General features: G+C 36.0%; 1 protein-coding gene across 3 annotated transcripts in view; it reads right to left on the reverse strand.

The window, feature by feature from the left end:
• Positions 1–9,317: 9,317 nt before the first annotated feature.
• The window catches only part of TRPC1 (transient receptor potential cation channel subfamily C member 1), a 68,100-nt gene continuing 57,557 nt past the window's right edge, over positions 9,318–19,860 (reverse strand). For all 3 annotated transcript variants that reach the window (XM_040636714.1, XM_008711164.2, XM_040636713.1), the window contains 4 exons: positions 13,335–13,510; positions 11,707–11,908; positions 11,169–11,363; positions 9,318–10,197 (listed from right to left, as the gene is read on the reverse strand). In XM_040636714.1, coding sequence (XP_040492648.1) covers positions 9,970–10,197; positions 11,169–11,363; positions 11,707–11,908; positions 13,335–13,510 — 801 coding nt within the window. In that variant the 3' untranslated portion in view covers positions 9,318–9,969. The remainder of the gene's footprint in view (positions 10,198–11,168; positions 11,364–11,706; positions 11,909–13,334; positions 13,511–19,860) is intronic.

A 19,860-nucleotide genomic window follows, 5' to 3' on the forward strand; every position in this document is an offset into this window, starting at 1 on the left:
TACATAACAGCCATTAAACTTGTTTTTACAGAAAATGGGACGCTGTAAAAAGAATATTCCCTGCTTCTTACATATCAATTTGGCATCAATTTACACTTTGCTCAAGAGTTAGCATTCCAAGCACTTCAGGGACTAGATGGATTCAGTAATGTAAGTAGACTGTAATTCTCTGTAGAACCAGAGAATGTTAGAGTTACAATGGTGTCCCTCAGGGATCTAGTTCAACGCCTCCATTTTAACAGAAACTGAAGCTCGGGTCTATTTAGTGACTTGTCCAGAGCACACATCTCCCAAGAGACAGAGCTAGCAATCCAGCTCAGAAGTCCTGACTCCAACCTAGTGCCCTCCCTGCCACTAGAAGAGGAAAACCTTCTCTGCCTTGAGGAAAACCCTCTTATCCTGACTTTGCAGCCTTTGCTTCTTTCCTTTGCAGCCTAAATCACAACCGGTTGTTTTATAGGCCTTGGAATTAGAAGTGAGGCTGATGCCCTGTCCAGTTCATCACCCGTTAACTGGATCAGGGTACATCAGCTAGCAGGCTTTCTACTATTGCCTCTGAAGCATCTGTTTTCACTCAGTAGTGGAAGAACTGTGAAAGGACGCCCCTCATTCGCACACAGCTGTACCTGCAAGGGCTGCGGCAACTAGCCCTTAAGAGGTTGCCGGCCAGCAGCTGTGGAAGAGGGGACACCCATCCCTGTCTGAGGAAGGTGGAGAGCACAGCAGGGAGGAACAAAGACTTGGATCACAAGGTCTTTCATGATAGAACCAAAGTTTTAGAAATAAGGAAAATATTCTTTTGGGTAAAAACAATAATTCCCAGCCCTAGAAGCGATTAGACATTCAAAAGTCACACACACACAAAAACAAATTCAAAAGGAAGGATCCTCTGTTTTGGCAGCTGAACGAGCATGAGCAAGCGATGAATGTGGATGGTTGTGGGGTCAGGAATCATTCCTAACCTCTCCCACTGGGCTGCCCCCATTGTCCCAGAGAATTCACCAGCTGAGAAAGTGGATGAACTATAGTAGTTCGTGGTTGGCTTCACTGGCCAGTGCCACCTTTTAGAAAGGCCATTACAACCATCTGGACTTCACAGCTGTGCCCAGCCAGGATGTAACTGTGAAATCCTCACTGATTCTAACCTTCTCAAGGCCAGTGAGCTCCTTTCAAGAATGCACGTTATGAGACTTTGCCGTGATTACTGAAGATTTCAGTCTTTGGGGGGCACCTGGCTGGTTCAGCCAGTAGAGCATGTGACTCCTGATCTCAGGGACATGAATTTGAGTCCCCGTGTGGTGTGGAGATTACTTAAAAAAAAAAAAAAGATTGTAGTATTTCTTCCCCTTCTCTTCTAACTGGTACATTTCAGGCAGCATGCTTGCAACTATCAGCCTCCTGCATTACCAGCAGAAAGACTGCCATTGGTTTCTGGGTGGGTGCCTGAGTCACGGGGAGGTAAAAATTGGGAAAAGTAATCCAACTATTTATACCATTGACATCTCTGACATAAGACTTTCAACTGCTGAGGGAATTAGTGGTTAATAACCTATGGCTTTTAATTTAATTATTCAAAACAGAGATAAGCTGAATAGTGACACTGCTCTTTTTGGTCCAATAACCATTTCTTAATTTCTTTCTTGTTTAATAAATCACTTATTTTGACTGAACTTCAGTTTCCTTAGTTATAAATTGAAGGAGTTAGACTAGATGACTTCTGGGAATTATTTCTCTTTTAGGAATTATTTCTTTTAAAAATTTTATTGTTTTAAAGTATAATTGACTAAATTTTGCTTTTGTTTTTAGTACTTGTACTTGGGGAATCAAATACACATGATGAACAAATGGGTGACCATACTAATACATCATAAAACATTCCAGACTCTCACGTGTTTCAGGGGGTCCTGTTAGCTTAATTTTCATCTTTTGAATCCAATTCCTATAATAAAAATATATGAATCTTCAGGAGGTCCCAAATCTTAAATTCTGTTATATAACTTATTTACTTGAAGGTTAACCTTAGTTGAAGAAATTTACCTTCTTGTTTTCTTTCTGTAGGAGAGTGCTACCAGGCTCCCAGTATATCTTCTTGACTGCTTTAGTGAAATAAAGTAATAACAAAAATCTTCTTTAAAGAAAAGCCTTATAATAAAATAGCTAGAGGGGTGCCCGGGTGGTGCAGTTGGTTGAGGGCAGGACTCTTGACTTCGGCTCAGGTCGTGATCTCAGGGTCATGGGATCGAGCCTGGCGCAGGGGCTCCTTGCTCAGTGTGGAGTCTGTTTGGGATCCTCTCTCCCTCTCCCTCTGCCCCTCCCCCCTACACTTGCTGGAGCTCTCTCTCTCTCTCAAATAAATAAATAAATCTTTAAATAAATAAATAAAATTTAAAAACAGCTACCAATTAGTAGATCTAAAGTGAGTTAAGTAATATTAAACAGAAACTCCGTTGGCTTGAGTTCATGGACATATTTATACAAATGCGAACAAACAAATCTGCAAAAAAAAAAAAAAGTAAATTCAGGTAGAAAACAAACATTTAAAGAAGGTGTGGGGGGCATCTTGCCGTAAATGTTCTTAAGGCCCTTATAATTAGAGAAGGATAAAAATATTAATTTAGAACCTTGATAACTTAAGCCTTTACATTAAAATATCTAGGGTAACTAAAAAAGGATACAGAGTTTGAAATTTTAAAACTAGCAAAGAACATAAGTAGATTTGAAAATTTAGATGAAGTGGACAAACTAAACTGTACTTAACAACTCAGACACAAGTAGAAACAGAATACCTAAATAATCCTATCACCATTAAAGAAACTCAAACAGTAATTAAAACTCTTTCTGCAAATAAAACGCCAAGTCCAGATAGTTTGACTTAGAAGGTCTACCAAATATCAAAGGGACAAATACTACCAATCTAACACATACTATTCCAGAGTATAAATAAAGAAGTAAGATTCAGCAATTCTTTTTATGAGATTAGCATAATCTTAATGCCAAAACTTCAGCAAACATAGGATCCAGTCTGACTTCACTTATGAACATAGGTACAAAAACAAAATAATTATCTGACAAAATCCAACAAACAAAACAGGTCATGATTAAGTTGGATTTATCCCAGAAATGCGGGACCGATTTAATATCAGGAAATCAATGTTCATACCTCACCGCATTCCTGGATCTGCAATACCAGCCAGGCAACCTTAGGTGCAACTAAACATTCAGACTCATGAGTCCCACAGGCTTCTCTCACTACCAATAACCCAGAAAGCTATCGCACAAGGACCAGAGCTTATTAACAGAATAGGGCCAGACTGGCAGCTGTTCACACAGCCATCCATGAGCTGTTTTCTTTGGCCTTCCTAGATAATGTCTCAGATGCCAGGGGCCCTGATGCATGTCAGGTGGGTGCAGACACTCCAACTTAAAGTTCCCATCTCCTCGGAAACCAGGATCTCTTGAATTAACTCTGTAGGCATAGTAGCTTTCAGGCTCCTCCTAGATGACATGCCTCATTATAAGAGTTACACACTCAGGAAAACCCAAAGCTGTGGCTCCCCTTTCAGGTATTTAGAGTTCAATTACAGTTCCCTCCAATCCAATGCAATTTACCATTCAGAGTTCATTTATACCACAAGCAAGTTTGCCTAGCAACATAGTAAACACACTGTAATATCAGATTACTAGGTAAATTAAGCTGGAGTCAAACAAAAGTCATCGACTCAACAGAATGGGGAAAGTTTCTGTTAAGCCCTATTTGCAATATATGTAAGGAGAAAAATCATTTGATCTTAATAACGCAGAAAAGCATTTGATATAGTCCAATATTTATTCAAGACAAAGTAAACCTTGAGAAAATTAAAAATAAAAGAGCTTCCTTAAGCTGACAAAAAAACCCTGCAGCAAATGGTGACATATTGAAAGCATTTTAATGTCAGTGATAAGACAAACATGCCTGAAGTCAACATTTCTATTAAAAATTGCACTGATGGGTCTAGTTAATGGAAAGAAAAAGAAATAAATGATATTGGACAGGAAGAAACGACTGGGAGCGCCGGGGTGGCTCAGTCGTTAAGCGTTTGCCTTCAGCTCAGGGCGTGATCCCAGGGTTCTGGGATCAAGCCCCCGCATCAGGCTCCCTGCTCCGCTGGGAGCCTGCTTCTCCCTCTCCCACTCCCCCTGCTTGTGTTCCCTCTCTCGCTGGCCGTCTCTCTCTCTGTCAAATAAATAAATAAGTAAATCTTTAAAAAAAGAAAAAGAGGAAGAAATGACTGTTATAATACAAAGATGATATGATAATTCAACTAGAAAAGCCAAAAAAATCTGCAGGTAAGTGGTTAGAATTAATAGTTTTACAAGTTTGTTCATTAGATGTATATATAAGCCCTAGCCCAAGGACAAAATATAGATTTTTTAAAATCTTCTATAATTAAGCATCTTGAATTAAATATGTGAGGGCCATGATTCACACACTAACAGCCTCTTTTTAACATAGGGTCTAAGGATGTACAAGTGTGGGAGTAGACATGGATATACAGAATCGGGTATTCAGACACAGTAGCTCTGGGACATACACAGAAATTTTTCTGCATAATTTTGAAGTTGTTATTTAAAATCCTAACTTTTAAGTCACGGGGATGAAAGGTACAGCATAGGGAATATAATCAATGGTACTGTAAGAGTGGTGCATGGTGACAGGTGGTAGCTACACTTGGAGTGAGCATAGCATAATGAATCAACTTCTTGAATCACTATGTCGTACACCAAAACTAATGTAACATTGTGTGTCAGCTATTCTTCAATTAAAAACATTTTAAAAACTAGACTTCTACTTTGTCTTTGTAATTTGCTTCCTCCTCTAAAACCAAAGTCAACAATTAGGTTTAAAAAGGCTAAAATTTGATTATAAATTTGAAATGTTATCTTTTGCTGGAAGGATATTCCTGTGGCATTCTGATACTAAGATTAGGTTACATTTAAACTGCGAGATAGGGATAGCTTTTGAGTATAGAAACCTATTAAGAAAATTTACAAACTTAAAGATTTCATACAGCTGGTTAGTTTACCTTACAAACAAGAAATTAATAATAATGGTGACATAATGTAAATTAAGAGCCTCCCAGACGAGGCAGAGAAAGACTTGTATTCTCCTTCACAGTATAGCAGTGGGAGAACTTTAGTTTCCTTTTCTATAAAATGAGAAAGGTAAATTGGATCCTTTCTGAGATCCCTCATAGGTCTTAAATTGTTTTTAGATCCTTGAATAATCAAACTGATCAAGATATAAAGTGGTACAGAAATAAAATCAACCAGTGTCTCCACTCTAAACCCTTGGTCTCTCCATGGCCTGGCTTGTTATTTTTTTGAGCCTGGCTCCTGGTTTTCTGTTTATGTTATGTTTACTACCTCACTGTCCCTCTTATCCCTCTTATTCTTGCTCATCTATAATAAACCATTCAATTGGAAAAGCAGGGACTAGGCATCTTAAGTTCTGGTCTCTGACCAAGATGAACCTACAACAAGAAATTAATTCAAAAAAGCAAAGTTTTGGAATATATCTTACCTGGTACAATAAATTGAGTTCAGGCTCTCAAGTCAGTCATGATTCAATCTTGGACAAATTACTTAAAATGCAATTTTCTCACCTATAAAATCAGAAGGTTGAAGTAGGTGATCTAAGTTTTCTTCCAATGCAAATGATGAAATAGGTTCTAGAGCACAAAACTGTTAGATAAGTGTCTGACTGGACATCAGTCCTAGGATAGTTACACACATAGATAATGCTGAATTTTCATTCAGCAAATTTGTACCATTCACCATCAACACTGAGAGGAATGTTTCTGCCTAGTTTTATAACTTAAAAAAAAAAAGAAATCTTCTGCATTAAAACAATCATGAAAATACAGTGATTGTTTGCTATTTCCACTGAAACAGTAAGTGGGGGAGACGAGTTTTAAAATATTTAAAATTTAAAATATCCAAGTAACCTCACAAAATTAATTAAATTTCTGGATGAGTTACTGAGGCAACTAGTATTTTCCTCCTCAAAATTCTTTTCAAATTGCACCTGATAATTTTACATATCTTTCAATAAGAATAATTTGCCTAAAATTGAAGAATGGATTAAATAGCCTTCCTAATGAAGAGAGAGACCAAGAGACAGTCACACATACAGAGGAAACTGTAGACTGCAGAATGAAAGAAATGGAGCTTCCCTGCCATTTATCTGGCTGAAACAGTTCTTTTTTTAAACATACATTTACCTCCTACATAAACCTGCTGTTTAGCTTCTTGTATTACTGTAATCTAATTTACGTCAGAAGTCATGTCTCTTAAAGATGGCTATTTTTAAAGCATGTAGGTAGCACATAGAATTTTTCCTAATTTTGAATGGCATATCAAAAGTATTTATTTCAAACTGGGGACAAGGGAGTAGGAAAAGAAAACAAAGTGAAATTATCAAATGAAGAGAAAGGCTATAATTGGTAATTCTTCTAAGTATATCTTTAAGAAACACATGTTTATGAACAGGACAGTGATGCCAGAAAACTAACAAATTAACTTACAAATGAGAAATTCAGGGCAGCCATGTGCTTGGTGCCATTAATATTTTCTTAGCGTAATTCTGAATAATTAGACTCAACTGGTTTATTCCTCAGGGCCTGCCTGTAACCTCAGCCTATTTGGATTTTATAAATGTATTTTCTGAGGAAAACAAAAATTTCAGTGTCAATGCAATTTCAATAAAAATCCCAACTAACCCTTTCAGTAGAAATTGATAGGCAGATTCCAAATTCTATATGAAAAAGAAAGAAGCTAGAATAGCCAAAATTATTTTGAAAAAAATAGTACAAAATAATTTACCTTGGTATTTACTGCCATACTTCACCCCACTGTGTTGTGTTAATGATGGGCTACTAACTTGCATATTCAAGCACTGTTTTCTTTTGGAGTGATAATGAATTGTCAGAGTCTTCTGTTATTTTTTTATTTTAGTAAGTTGTAGCCTTATGTATTTTTGTCAGGTTAATGAAGCATAATTTCCATTCATTAAAATTCACCCTTTGAGTATATAGTTTGATTAACTGTGCAATCAATCTTCTCCTCGCACCAGATCTTAGTAACCAATGATCTGATTTCGGTTTCCATAGTTCTATCTTTTCTAGAATGTCACGTAAAGGGAATCATATAATATGCAGCCTTTAGTGATGAGCTTCCTCACGTAGCATAATCATCTTAGACTCATCTATGATATAGCATAGATCCGTAGTCCACTCCTTTGGGCCAACCTTATGTTTCCCAGAATCTTCTTCCTTATATACTTCTAGATAAGGGTGAGCCACAAGACACACTCTAGTGTGAAATTTGGAGGGCAGAAGTGAAGCAGCAGCCATCCTGTTTTTTATGCAGGCACTTTTGTAGCTCCCACATGGTATAACTTACCTGCTGGCTCACCTTTCGGGGTGGGGCAGCAGTCTGGTCAACATTGTTCTGCCTTTCCTTGTATCCTCGTTGAGCTTCTTTGACTCCTGGGTCAAGTGTATGTTTAGCAACCTGGCAAAAGGCAACTTTTCACACAGGATACTCATATTATCAAAGTTGGAGACAGTGAGAAGTGACATGGGTCTCAGTCAGTCCTCATGGGTCCCAGCTTTGTCCTTGTTTCTTCCACTTTCCACCTACTGTCCCTTTCTAACTGCCTACCCTGTGAACTCTAAGCTCTTAGGTGCAGAAACAACAGCCTCACAGAGACTGCTTAACTAACCCCAACTGTGTAACAGCAAATCCCTGTAAACAAATCGCTATACAAACATACAGGTATGCCTGCAAATATCCTAGTAGTTCTGCTACTCTGACTGAAGTCTGATACAAGTTTGCATCACTGAGTAAATAAGTATCCACTGTATGGAAGTACAGTTTGTTTATCCGTTCACCAGTTGACGGACATTTGGTTGTTCTCAGTGATCCAGTTCGGGATCGTGAATAAAGCTGCTATAAATGTTCGCATACAGGTCTTTCTTTGTGTGAACATATTATTTCAAAACTGGTTATTTATAAATGTAAGAAACAGCCAGAACCGTTCAATATGACAGCCACTGGAGGTGGGGCACAAAGGGGTCTGATGCTGTTTTACATTTGAGACCTTCCTTACCATGCTTTAAAAAAACAAAAACACTGAATTATACACTTTAAAAGAGTAAATTTTATGCTAGGTGAATTATATTTCAATAAAAAAGTATAAAAGTATATGAGAATACAATAAATAGACTCTGCCAACTTACAATCTAATATCAAGTTTATTTACCTTTTTTCTTACAATATGCTGTCATTCAAAATATACCTCATAAGTAACTCATGCATACAGTAGGCACTCTATAAATATTTTGATTTAATAATTAGGTATTTTTTAGAATGACTAAAAATCCTGATGTAAAATCCCAATTGGGAAGTGCATAATCCCATTGTAGACAAAATATATAACTTTACAATAAACATTTTTATAAGAATTTTCCCCAAAAAGGGAACACTTACAATTTGGAAATTAAAAAATAAAGAGTAAAAAGCAAGATGAAACACAATACCAATATATTTAGCCAATGAACCCTGGATCAGTGGTGCTTAGGGACCAAGGGTTACCTGCACCCTATGGCCTTAAGACCATCTGAAATTCAGTTAAGAAGATAATCATATACCTAATAACCTCTTAACTAGAAATGCTGCAAGAAAACATAAGCAATAGCCTGTGAAACTTTTTAAACTACATCCCTTACATGAACACAGGAAAAACATTTAAATACATATTTTATTTTCCAATTTTAAAAAAATCAAGGCTTTTCATCTTAAGCAGCAAGAATGATCCACAAATAAGCAAGAAGTCACTTTTATAGAAGCTATGTTAAATTCTGTGGAAAATACTTTGGGAGATTAGTTCAAGAACCTTAGTCCAAATATAAAATAAATCCTTGCCTTTAAGGGTCTTCCAGTGTTTACAAAAACAAAACAGGTTGTGACCACAAAAGGTAAAGTATCTTCTAAATCCTTATTTTGGGTTAGCTTTACAACTATGAACAGTCACTCCAACCTGAAAAAGATTATAGCACTATTATGATAAAGAAAAATTAAAAGCCACCAAATGCTTAACCTTAGTGAAATACCAGTGCAAACCTATAAACATACTCAAATACTCGATTGCTATAAAATGAAAAGTCTACTAACTATATTTTTCAAAAACTATATGTAATTCTATAAAAATTTAAATATGTGGACTATATCAATACATGGAAATGTATATATAAAATACTATTAAGTGAAAAAAAAAACAAAATAAAAAATATAAAGTGATTACAACCATGTAAAAGTAAATATATTACAATAACAAAAACTGAAGTGAATTGAAATTTATAGAGACATAAATAGATTCAAACATCCATTAGAGGTTTTCCTTTGTTACATAGGATTATAACAAAATAAAAAAAATAGACTATTATTTTAGATAAAACTATACTCCTGAACAATAAATACTGAACTACATGTTAACTCCTAAAACAGAGATTTTAAAAACCATGACTTACTACATTTCAGGTGTGTCCTATGGATGGAGATCAGCCCACATCTGCTGATCTTCATTTTACAAAACCTTCTGGCAATGCGTACAATTACAACTGCCCTTCTTCAACATAAAAAGAATTAAAGCACTGTTCAAGTAAGAAAACCAAGCAGCATGCTAAGAAAACCTATCTACTTAATCTGTTTTGCTCCTGCAAAAAGCTACTAACAGAGGATTTTAAAAAACTAATTCTATATACATATTTTACATAATATATTTATGTTATAAATATTTTAAAGAATGGCTTTTACATAATTCTTCACTTTAATTTCAATAAGTATCTTAGTGATTTAATCACAAATTATGCAAATGCAGTCTTTCAGGTCTATTACTGAAAACTATTCTCTCCATGGTTTAGAAAATGGTTAATTTCTTGGATAAAACATAGCATATTTAGAAGTCCGAAAGCCAAGTAAATCCCTTATTTCATTTCTGAATTTTGACAGATCTTGGCGTAGTTCATTTAGGTTCTCCACGGTTGCCTGATCTGTACTTTGCATCTTCTGCCTCATGGATGTCAGGTAACGATGCACCAAGCAGCACATCACTTTTTGGTAGTTCTCATCCCTCTTTTGTTTCAGATTTCTCCATTCCTTCAAAACAAACAATTGCATGGTACTAACAATGGACATAAACCATATTTAAATGAGGTGGATTTTAAAAAAACATTCACAGACACAAACACATGTATTATTAGACTGTATTTTTGGCACTGTGTGTTACAAATTAATATCCAACACTTGTTTAAAACAAATACAGCCTGCACATTTGTTTTACTTATTCACCTGGATGCTTTTCTTGATTTAACAATAGTCTTAGGAATCTTCAGTTTACAGGATGGATTAGCAAACCACAACCCACAGGCCAAATATGGCCCACTTCCTAATTTTTTATGGCCTATGTAAGCTCAGAATGATTTTTACAGATGAATATTTGTAATTAATTTGATGATAGGGAACACAAATTTTGAACCCCAATTAAACAAAATGTTATTCCCCCCTCCCAAAATGGAATTCCATTCTTTACATTAGTAGATCTGTATTACAAAAAATTATTACTCAATGATTATTACACTTTTAATTTCACCAATAAAAATTTTATGGATATTTGTGTTCTTACTTGTTATATTCATATAACATCTTTGATTTTGTCTGTCTGGAAAGTCCAAAGTATTTATTATCTGGCCCTTTATAGGAAAAGTTTGCCAACCTCTGGTTTATAGCAACGTGTACTGAATTATTTATGTACTGAATAACTTTCAAGAACTGGAAAAATATGAGATGGCTCTAGTAGTCAATCTTTATCTATGCTGACAGAAGAGGTATTCTAAATATTTTCCATATTTTAAAACTGTGAGAAAAGATTTCATAAAAAGTCACAGCTCTCCCTTTCACATATTGAATCCTTACTTTATGTTAGATAATATGCCATGTATTAGGGATATATGAGTGAAAAAAAGTAGACAGTCCTAGGCTTTAAGGAGACCTAGGACATATTTACACTTTAGGAAACATCTGAGATTTGCAACTGTTAAAACTTCCAAGTTGTGATTTTAATTTCTTACCTTTAAACTGTTCTGCCGTTTAACCTTGCCTTTTGATGTATGAGAGCAAATCCACTTACTGAGGCTACTGATCATATAGCAAATAGTCTTTGGTGAAGGAATGATGTTGAAAGGTGGGGGTAATGTACATTTGTCATCAAAGTAGCTAAGCCATAACTTTGCTCGAGCAAACTTCCATTCTTTGTCTTCATGATTCTGTAAGTGGCAAATGAAAAAGCAATATTTTATATGAACCCCCCCCCCACGCACACACAGGGGAGGGGAGGGCAGAAGGAGCAAGGGAGAGAGGTAGAGGGGAGAAGGGGGAGAAAGAGAGAGAGAGAGAGATCATTTTAAGCTGTCCAAATGTTTGCACATCTTGTAGGTGAAAATTTGGTTCAAGATTTGCAGTTAATATACCTTACTTACATTTAAAAATCTATATTTAATTTAAAAATAATACTAACTCTTAATTCTTATAATCTTGGTTGCCTTATCTACTGCATACATTTGGTATGATCTGAAAGAATATAAAGTTTTTAAAAGAATGAACACTTACTGCTATCAACTGGAAGCTTTTATGAAGCATTGCCACCAGCAGCTTGGTAAGCACAATCACAACCACGACATTGTACGTCCCAACAATAACAGCTCCAACAAAGGACTGCAACTCTTCTCCGTAACTAAATCTTGTGACAAAGATTGCCACATGTGCTAAGGAGAAAATATACCAGAACAAAGCAAAGCAAGTGCCAATGAACCTGTAAAGAAAATTACATTTCTGTTTACAAGGAAATGAAAGAAATTAATTAGCAAAAATGAGGAATTTCATAAAACATTGAAAACCTAAGAATAATACTTTATAAAATGAATGAGGTTGAACCCAACAGATATGCCTTAACTTAAACAAAGAAATAAACCCAAAAGGAGGATAAATTACTTTTGTTTAACCTCTCACTGCTTTTCTGTCTATTCTCAACAAAGCAGCCTCTAAGATACCGTTAATGCCTAATATGATGTTGCCACTCTCTGCTCAAAAACTTCAAATGGCTCTCAATCTCCATAGCCCTAAGTCCTTAGGAGTTTCAACAAGGTTCTACATCTCCTACAAGCTTCTCTCAGGTTGACTACATCCCATCCACACCGGCCTCCTGGCTTTTCCCTGAACTTGCCAGCCATACTCCCATCTCAGGGCATTTGCCTTTGCCATTCCCTCTATCTGCTAAGGCTCCTCCTCCAGCCGTCTTCTTCAGGTCTTGATTCTTTATTAGCTTAATATCTTTACTGGAATGCCATCTCTTGTGGGGCCTTCCCCAGTCTCCTATCTAAAACTACAATCTCTCACACATATAGCCTCCCTGGCCCAAGCTTGGTCTCTTTAGCTCCTTTTATTGTGCAATATACTATATATTTTATTTCTCTTTTTATTGACTATATCATCTCACTGTAATATAATAATATAAGCTCCATGAGGTAGTTTTGTTCAGTGGTACTTTGTTCCAGGACTTCGAACAGGGTCTGTTACACAGAAGGTGTTAAATGAATACTTATTATTCATTTAATCTTATTTCTTAAATAAGATGACATGAGAATATCTAAATAGTTGGTACATAACAGAAACACAATAAATGAGTAAGTCCACACCCCTTCTCCATTATGTTATTTTAAAATGAGGGGAGGTATTTTCTCTGCCTCACAACTGATTGTTCAATTTCTTATGATACAGCAAATTAGAGAAAAAAATTGTTGATGAAGCTCTGATGATTCTCAATTCTAGTGATGGCCTACTAAATGTTGAAAATGCGAGAGATTGTTTTGGCTGTAACAATGATGGACAGTTGCTACTGACATTTACTATGTGAAGGGCAGAAATGTTGAAAGTCTTATAATATATAGGACTAACAGAAAACTGTCCTGCCCAAAATACTAACTGTGCAAAATGCCACGAGTTCCTCTGTTAAAACAGATTACAGTGGGGGAAACAATGTAATATCTTGGGCCTACTAATTACTCGAGATTCTACTTATATAAAGATAACTATCAAATGATTCATGAAAAATAAGTATTTCTTATTAAAAAACAATGTCTTAGAGAAAATTTGAAGTTCTATTTCTCTAGGTACTAATTCATATATAGCACAATAGAAAGAGAGAAATATATTTACTAAAATTTTTAAAAGACACTCACGAATGGAAGGTATCATTGCTTTGTTGTTCACAGAAGATGCCTACACAGTCCTTTTGTTCTTTCGGGGTATAGCCTTTATCATACAGTTGTGTCAGTCCAATTGTGAAAGAAAACAAAACAAGAAGGAACATCCCAAGAAATTTTCCAAAATCTTGTAACATCTGTCCCATTGAAATCTGTGGAATGTATTATATAGGTGTTGGTTAAAATTATCAGGAAAACTAAATATTAAATGACCAGGCAATAAAAGGAAAACAAACATATGACCCACAGTCTACTCCTTTTATTCCATCTGGTGAAGATGGTTCTGTATTTTTAAAACATCAAAAGTCTCATTGCCTAACAAAAAGCCTTTCTAAGCATGCCAGCACTGTGAGTTCTGGATGGCACATTTCTTGAATCTGGACCAGGTGTGCAGAGGATATTGCTGTGATGAAGTCAGAGGCTGAGACATGGAGATTTAAGGAAAGCCTAATTTGCAAGGAATAAAAGGAAAATTCTTTGCTCAAGCCTAAAGGGAAATAAATGCTTATATTTACAGCTTCTTAAAATTTACAACTATAAAATCTTATGACATAAAGTATTTCATTTTTGTGACCAATTCTAAACTAATTCCCAAAAGATAGCATTTCCTCCTCCAGGACTGCTCTAATCTCCTTTGCCAATGTGGTCAATTTTCTTTCATTTTAGGTCAATTATAAGAAAATAGTATGTGTGAAGCCAGATGAGTAGGTCTAGTACATGGGTACCTATTGTAATGTAGACATGTGAGGTGCGTCTAGAAGTTTATTCAAGCCTAATTTCATTGTCCTCCAATACTCCTTAAAAAAATGGGAAATAGGTACTTTTCATACATTCTTGGTATTTAAATAAGCATACAAATTTGAAGAATAATTTGATATTACCTTTTTTACCCAGAAATTCTATCCCTTAGAATTTAGCCAATAGATAGGAAATAGTAAAGATGTGTGTATATACAAGGATTTTCACTGCAACACTGTTAGAGGTAGCAAAAAAAATTAGAACATCCTAAATATTGTTAAAAAGAATGAAGTATATCTCTATGTGCTGGCACAAAATAAGGTCTACGAAATGCTAAATCAAAAAAGCAGGGTAGAGAATAGTATTATAACAGTTCTCGTTTCTAATTTTTTGAAGGATAAACCAGGTATACATTTTCATACAGACAGGATTTAATATGCACAGAAAAGTTCTGGAAGTTTACACAAGAAACTGTTAACAGTGCTTATCTATGGAAGGTAGGACTAGGGGTTAGAAGGCAGACTTTTTTCCTTTGAATTTTCTTTACTATATGCATTTATTACTTTTACAATACAAAAAACATAGTGTTTAAAAATAATCCTTCCTCAAGATTTACAGGTCAATTTTATATAGTTAATTAAATTCAGCTTCAAATAAAATTTCTCACTGCTTCAAACCTGCTAAAATAAGACATGCCACTTACCAATGATACAAAATGGTGGTGACATGCAAGTGGCCAAACCCCTCTAACCCACTGAAGTGAGCCAGCTAATTAAGTAGAAGAGGTGTGCTAAAATTTTTTAGGCACACCACAAGCTGGTGACCCAGACTCTGCAGCACTGGAGAGGTCCAATATGCCTGAGTTGCACATTTGACTAGGCCGTATGGTACTTTTAGAAGTCTTGTGCTTCTCTCACTTCCCCTTGCAAAATTTTGAGATTAGAAATAGAGAGCTTTTAGGTTCAGAAGTTTGAAATGTGTGAAAAAGAGAATAAATACATTTCCCTCTTAGTCAATAACAGCTTTATACTGAATCATCTTGGAAAAGAAATAATTTATTCAGACTGTGAGTGCTTAGATAAAGCCATGCCATCCAACTACAGAACTTAATAAGTTAGGACAGTAAGAATGCAGTAACTGCTTTAGATAGCTACAAAAGACTGTCTTTGAAGAAAACTTAAGACACTGTAAGTGAATCTATAGGTAAATAGGGTTTCCCAAGAGTGACCATCTATGACGTTACAATTTTAATTTAAAAAATTTAGTCCAAAAGAGAAGTCTTAATTTAACATGATAAGTTATTTTTTAAAAGATTTATTTACTTATTTTTAGAAAGAGAGCGAGTGTGGGGAGGAGTGACGGGAGGAGCAAAGAGAGAGGGAGAGAGAATCCTCAAGCAGACTCCCTGCTGCACAAGGAGCTGTATGCGGGGCTCAATTCCATGACCATGAGATCATGACCTGAGCTGAAATGAAGAGTCAGATGCTTAACTGACTGAGCCACCCAGGGGCCCCTAACATTACTTAGTTTTAAAGAGTAAGTAATTCAATTTCAGTATCAAGATGAACAATATTTAATTTAAAAAAACCCAAAAACACAAACTTCAAGGACTGTTCTTTAAAAGCATGATATTAGTTCTTACATAAGATGGAAGAATTAAAACTAGCCACAGTGGATATCACTGAGGTGAGCATAATGGAAAGACCACACTCACCCCATATTTCATGTGAAAGACAAAATTTAAAACCAGTAAATCTATTTTAGTCTGAGACAGATTATGAGGCTTATTTATTTGTAAAAATAATAATCATGCTGTTGAAAATATTTACTTATTTTAAACTACTTAGCAATTTTACTCAAGAAATAGGAAAATTAAGAAATTAAAAGAAAAGGTAGTTAAAATATCAATACTGAATTTACATAGAGTTAATACTGGTACCCACAAAGAAAAATATATACATCCTTCCTAGTAATCAGAAAAATGGAAATGAAAGCAGACGACCAACACATTATAACTTAGTACCAAATGCTATTGAATATGGTGAAACAGTGTGCTTTTATACTGCTTGTGAGACCAAAAATTAACACATCCTTTTGTAGAGAAACATAAATACTGAGGCACTATAAGGATCATATCTTCCGATATGTTAATGCTACTGGAGATTTATCCTTAGGAAATAATTTAAAAGAGGCAAAGTCCTCTACACAGTGCACTGTGTAGAACAGCAAAAACATGCCAAATGCCTGACGGCAAAGGCTGGTATCATTAGGGTTCATATCAAGTGTTAAATTAAAAAACTTGCTAGCGAAGCAATAATAATGACAACCTCTAGTCATTCTCCTTCCAAATCTTTCTCCAGAAAAAGCCATAGTAACCTGTTTAAAAGTTCTTAAAAAAAAAAAAAAAGGATTTCATTTATTTGTTTACGAGACAGAGACAGAGAATGTGGGAAGGAGGATCAGAGGGAGAGAGAGAATCCCACGCTGATTCCTTGCTGAGCACCAGCTGGGCATGAGAGGCTCAATCCCACAACCCTGAGATCATGACCTGAGCCGAAATCAAGAGTCGGACGCTTAAACAACTGAGCCACCCAGGTGCCCTACCTGTCTAAAAGTTCTATCTAATCAAGCATTCACACTCAAAATCTCCCTTGCATGTGTGATAAGATTCAAATTCCTGGCACAGAGGCCTTCAGAGTCCAGCTCAGTCTATTTTTTTCAGCCTCATCTCTCCAGTGGCCACCCACTGTCCAACTACAAAAGACATTCTGTCTTGTCTGAGCACGCCATGCTTTTAGGACTCCACATTTTCGTACATGTGACTCTCTGGTCTTTGCCAGGCAAGCTTCTCATCCCTTCAAGGCCCAGATCAAATGTCACCTTCTCTAAGAAGCTTTCCTGACTCTCTCCAGGCACCCCCTCAGTTATGCTCCAAAGTACTTTGTCTGTAATCTCTAAAATACTATTTTTCACTTTATAACAATATGTATGTTTGCCTCTTCTAGCAGTCTTTAAGAGCAGGCACGTCAGTAAGCCCCAGAGCCCAGCATATTAGTGAAAATGTTGAACACATTACTTTTTATACAACTCTATCATTTTCTAAGAGGTATCATGTATTCTTACTTACTTTGCAGGATGGGAAAGGCTAGTATTATCTCTATTTTTCTAAGTGACAAACTGAAGCTCACGGAGATACAGTGAATTGTTCAGGGTAACAGAACCAATAGATGGCAGAGGCAGAATTCAATTCTCGCTTCTAACTTCTTGCAAGAGCTTTTCTGAAACATTGCTTTGTGGTTTTTATCTTAGTTCTCCCATTAAAAATTTGGGGCTGTGTACAATTAAGAAAGATTTCATTCTCATGTAACAGTTCTCCCACACAGCAGGGCTTATTGAATTAATGCATGAATAAATATCCAAAAAAAATTTAACTGTTAATTAACATTTTGCACCAAGTCTTTTTTTCTAACACTGTAAGCTGGGCCTCGGTTTGCTGACCTATAAAAGGCATGGTCATATGCTACATCAGACTCACTTACCTACACGCTATTAAAAATTTGTCAGACTTCACCCCAATCTATTTAATGAGTATCTCTGAGGGCAGGACTTAGAAATGAAGGTTTCACATGCTCCCCTGGTGATTCTGACGGAGCCTCACCAATTTGGGAACTCCTAGATTACATTACCTCTAAGTTTCCCTCTAACTGTAACATTTATTCTTCTTAAAAAAAAAATTGTCCATCCCCAGTATATGCTAAAATCCAAGGCACCTGAAATCACTCTTTACTCACTGCAAAGGACAATATGCCATTAATGTGTTACAGACCAGTAAATCAAATCTAGTAACTATCCAGTAAAGCCAAATAATTCCCTAGGAATAAAGTACGTATTCATGTGTCAGACACTACATTTACCTTCCAAGTTTCCTTGTACTATGTTTCAGGTCTGCCACAGTTAACTCCACTAACTATACAGTGAATGGAGGAACGGATCTAATCATTTATGTAAAACTAATCATGTGTCAGGGACTCTGCTATGAGATGCATCTTATATACCCATTTACTGATTCATTTAATCCTCACAACAATGACACAGAAACTGAGACTCACAGAGATGAAGTAACAGTTAAGTTATGGAACAAGATTTTGAACCCAGTTGGTTGGGCCTGTCTTGTCCTTTCTGTCTTATGACCCAACTACAAGTGCTAAAGGTCGTCTAATTCATTGGAAACACGTGGATAAACCAGGAAGAATTTTTAAAATTTGTAAGTTATTAAAGCCTACCCAAAGAAGTGTCGTACAATAAAAGTTAACGAGGGAATCACATTATTCTGTAGCATTGAAAACAGAGGGGCAACTTAGCAGAGTGGTGAAGATCATTAGCTCTGGAGCCAAACCACCTGGGTTGGAATCCCAATTCAGCTACTTACCAGCTGTGTGACCCTGTGCAAGTTACTTAATGTCTCTATGCCTCAGTTTCTTCCTCTGTGAAATGGAAATAAAAGAGTCTGCCTCTTAGAACGGTTGTGAGGATTTAATGAAAATAAAGATCTTAGAATAGTACCCACATTAAGGGCTCAAATATTAACTGTTATTATTACAATTGCCACCTTTCTTTTTAGATTCTATCTTCGTGTCTTTTTTTGTTAAGATGTAGAACATTACTGATTTATGCCCAACCATAACTCATATCTGCTGCTGTGTATTAGCTGGCATCCTTCATAAAAGCAGAAGAGTTAACTTCAAAGAGCAGGTTGGTCTGTGGATTCAGACAGACTCAGGTTCAACTCTTAACTCTACCTGTGTCTAGTTCTGTGAACTACTGAACCTCTCTAAGCCTTAGATCCCCCATTTGTAAAATGGAAATAAAAAACAGCAAGGGTCGTGATGAGGATTAAATAAGTGGAAAACAGCACAGTGCTTGGCCCACATGAAATGTCCAACAAATGTGGTTGCTGAATATATTTTGAATAAGCAGCTCCAAGGACAGCTAGGATATTGTCCTATTTCTCCATCAGCTTTTTTCTTTTCATGCACCAATCAGCACTTGTCTCTACCCAAGCCCATTCTAACCAGTTTTTCAATTCAATTTAACAAACAGTAAGTAACTACTATGGCAAGGCAGTGAGTAAAGTACAGATGAAAAAATAAAGATATATTCCCCATCCTCAGGGACTTTTCAATTCAGTAGAAATAACATCATCTGGAATTTAAGACAAGCTAAATTTTAATTGTCTTACAATTAAGACAAGCTTTAGAAAGTGCTCATTAGAGGTTCAAAGTATCAAGTTCATTGGATGGAGTTATTCATTAGCAAGGGAGCAGGAGTGTAGGAATGGATTTTCCAGTGGCAAGAGCCCTAAAGCTGGTACATGTTCTCTCTCCCTGGGACGCCCTAACCCACTTCCTTTCTACTCATCTTTCAAGACTTAATTCCAGTGTCATCTCTTCTGGGAAGTGCCTTAACCTGAAGTGTGTGCCCTTTTTCTGAGCTGTCTGTAACAACAATTACCGCTGTAAATGTCATGCTTGCTTGTCACCCTCAAGGTATTGTGAGCTCCTTAAGGAGATATTGGAGCTTATTCATTTTAGTATCCTTAGTGTCCAGTACCTACCAGGAACTCAATAAATATTTGTTGAATAAATAAATAAAATTTCAACAAGCAGAGGAATGGCTGGGACATTCTTTTTCTTTCTTTCTTTCTTTCTTTCTTTCTTTCTTTCTTTCTTTCTTTCTTTCTTTCTTTCTTTCTTTCTTTCTTTCT

The sequence above is a fragment of the Ursus maritimus genome, unplaced genomic scaffold, assembly GCF_017311325.1.
Source record: "Ursus maritimus isolate PB19 unplaced genomic scaffold, ASM1731132v1 scaffold_20, whole genome shotgun sequence".
Lineage (NCBI taxonomy): Eukaryota > Metazoa > Chordata > Mammalia > Carnivora > Ursidae > Ursus > Ursus maritimus.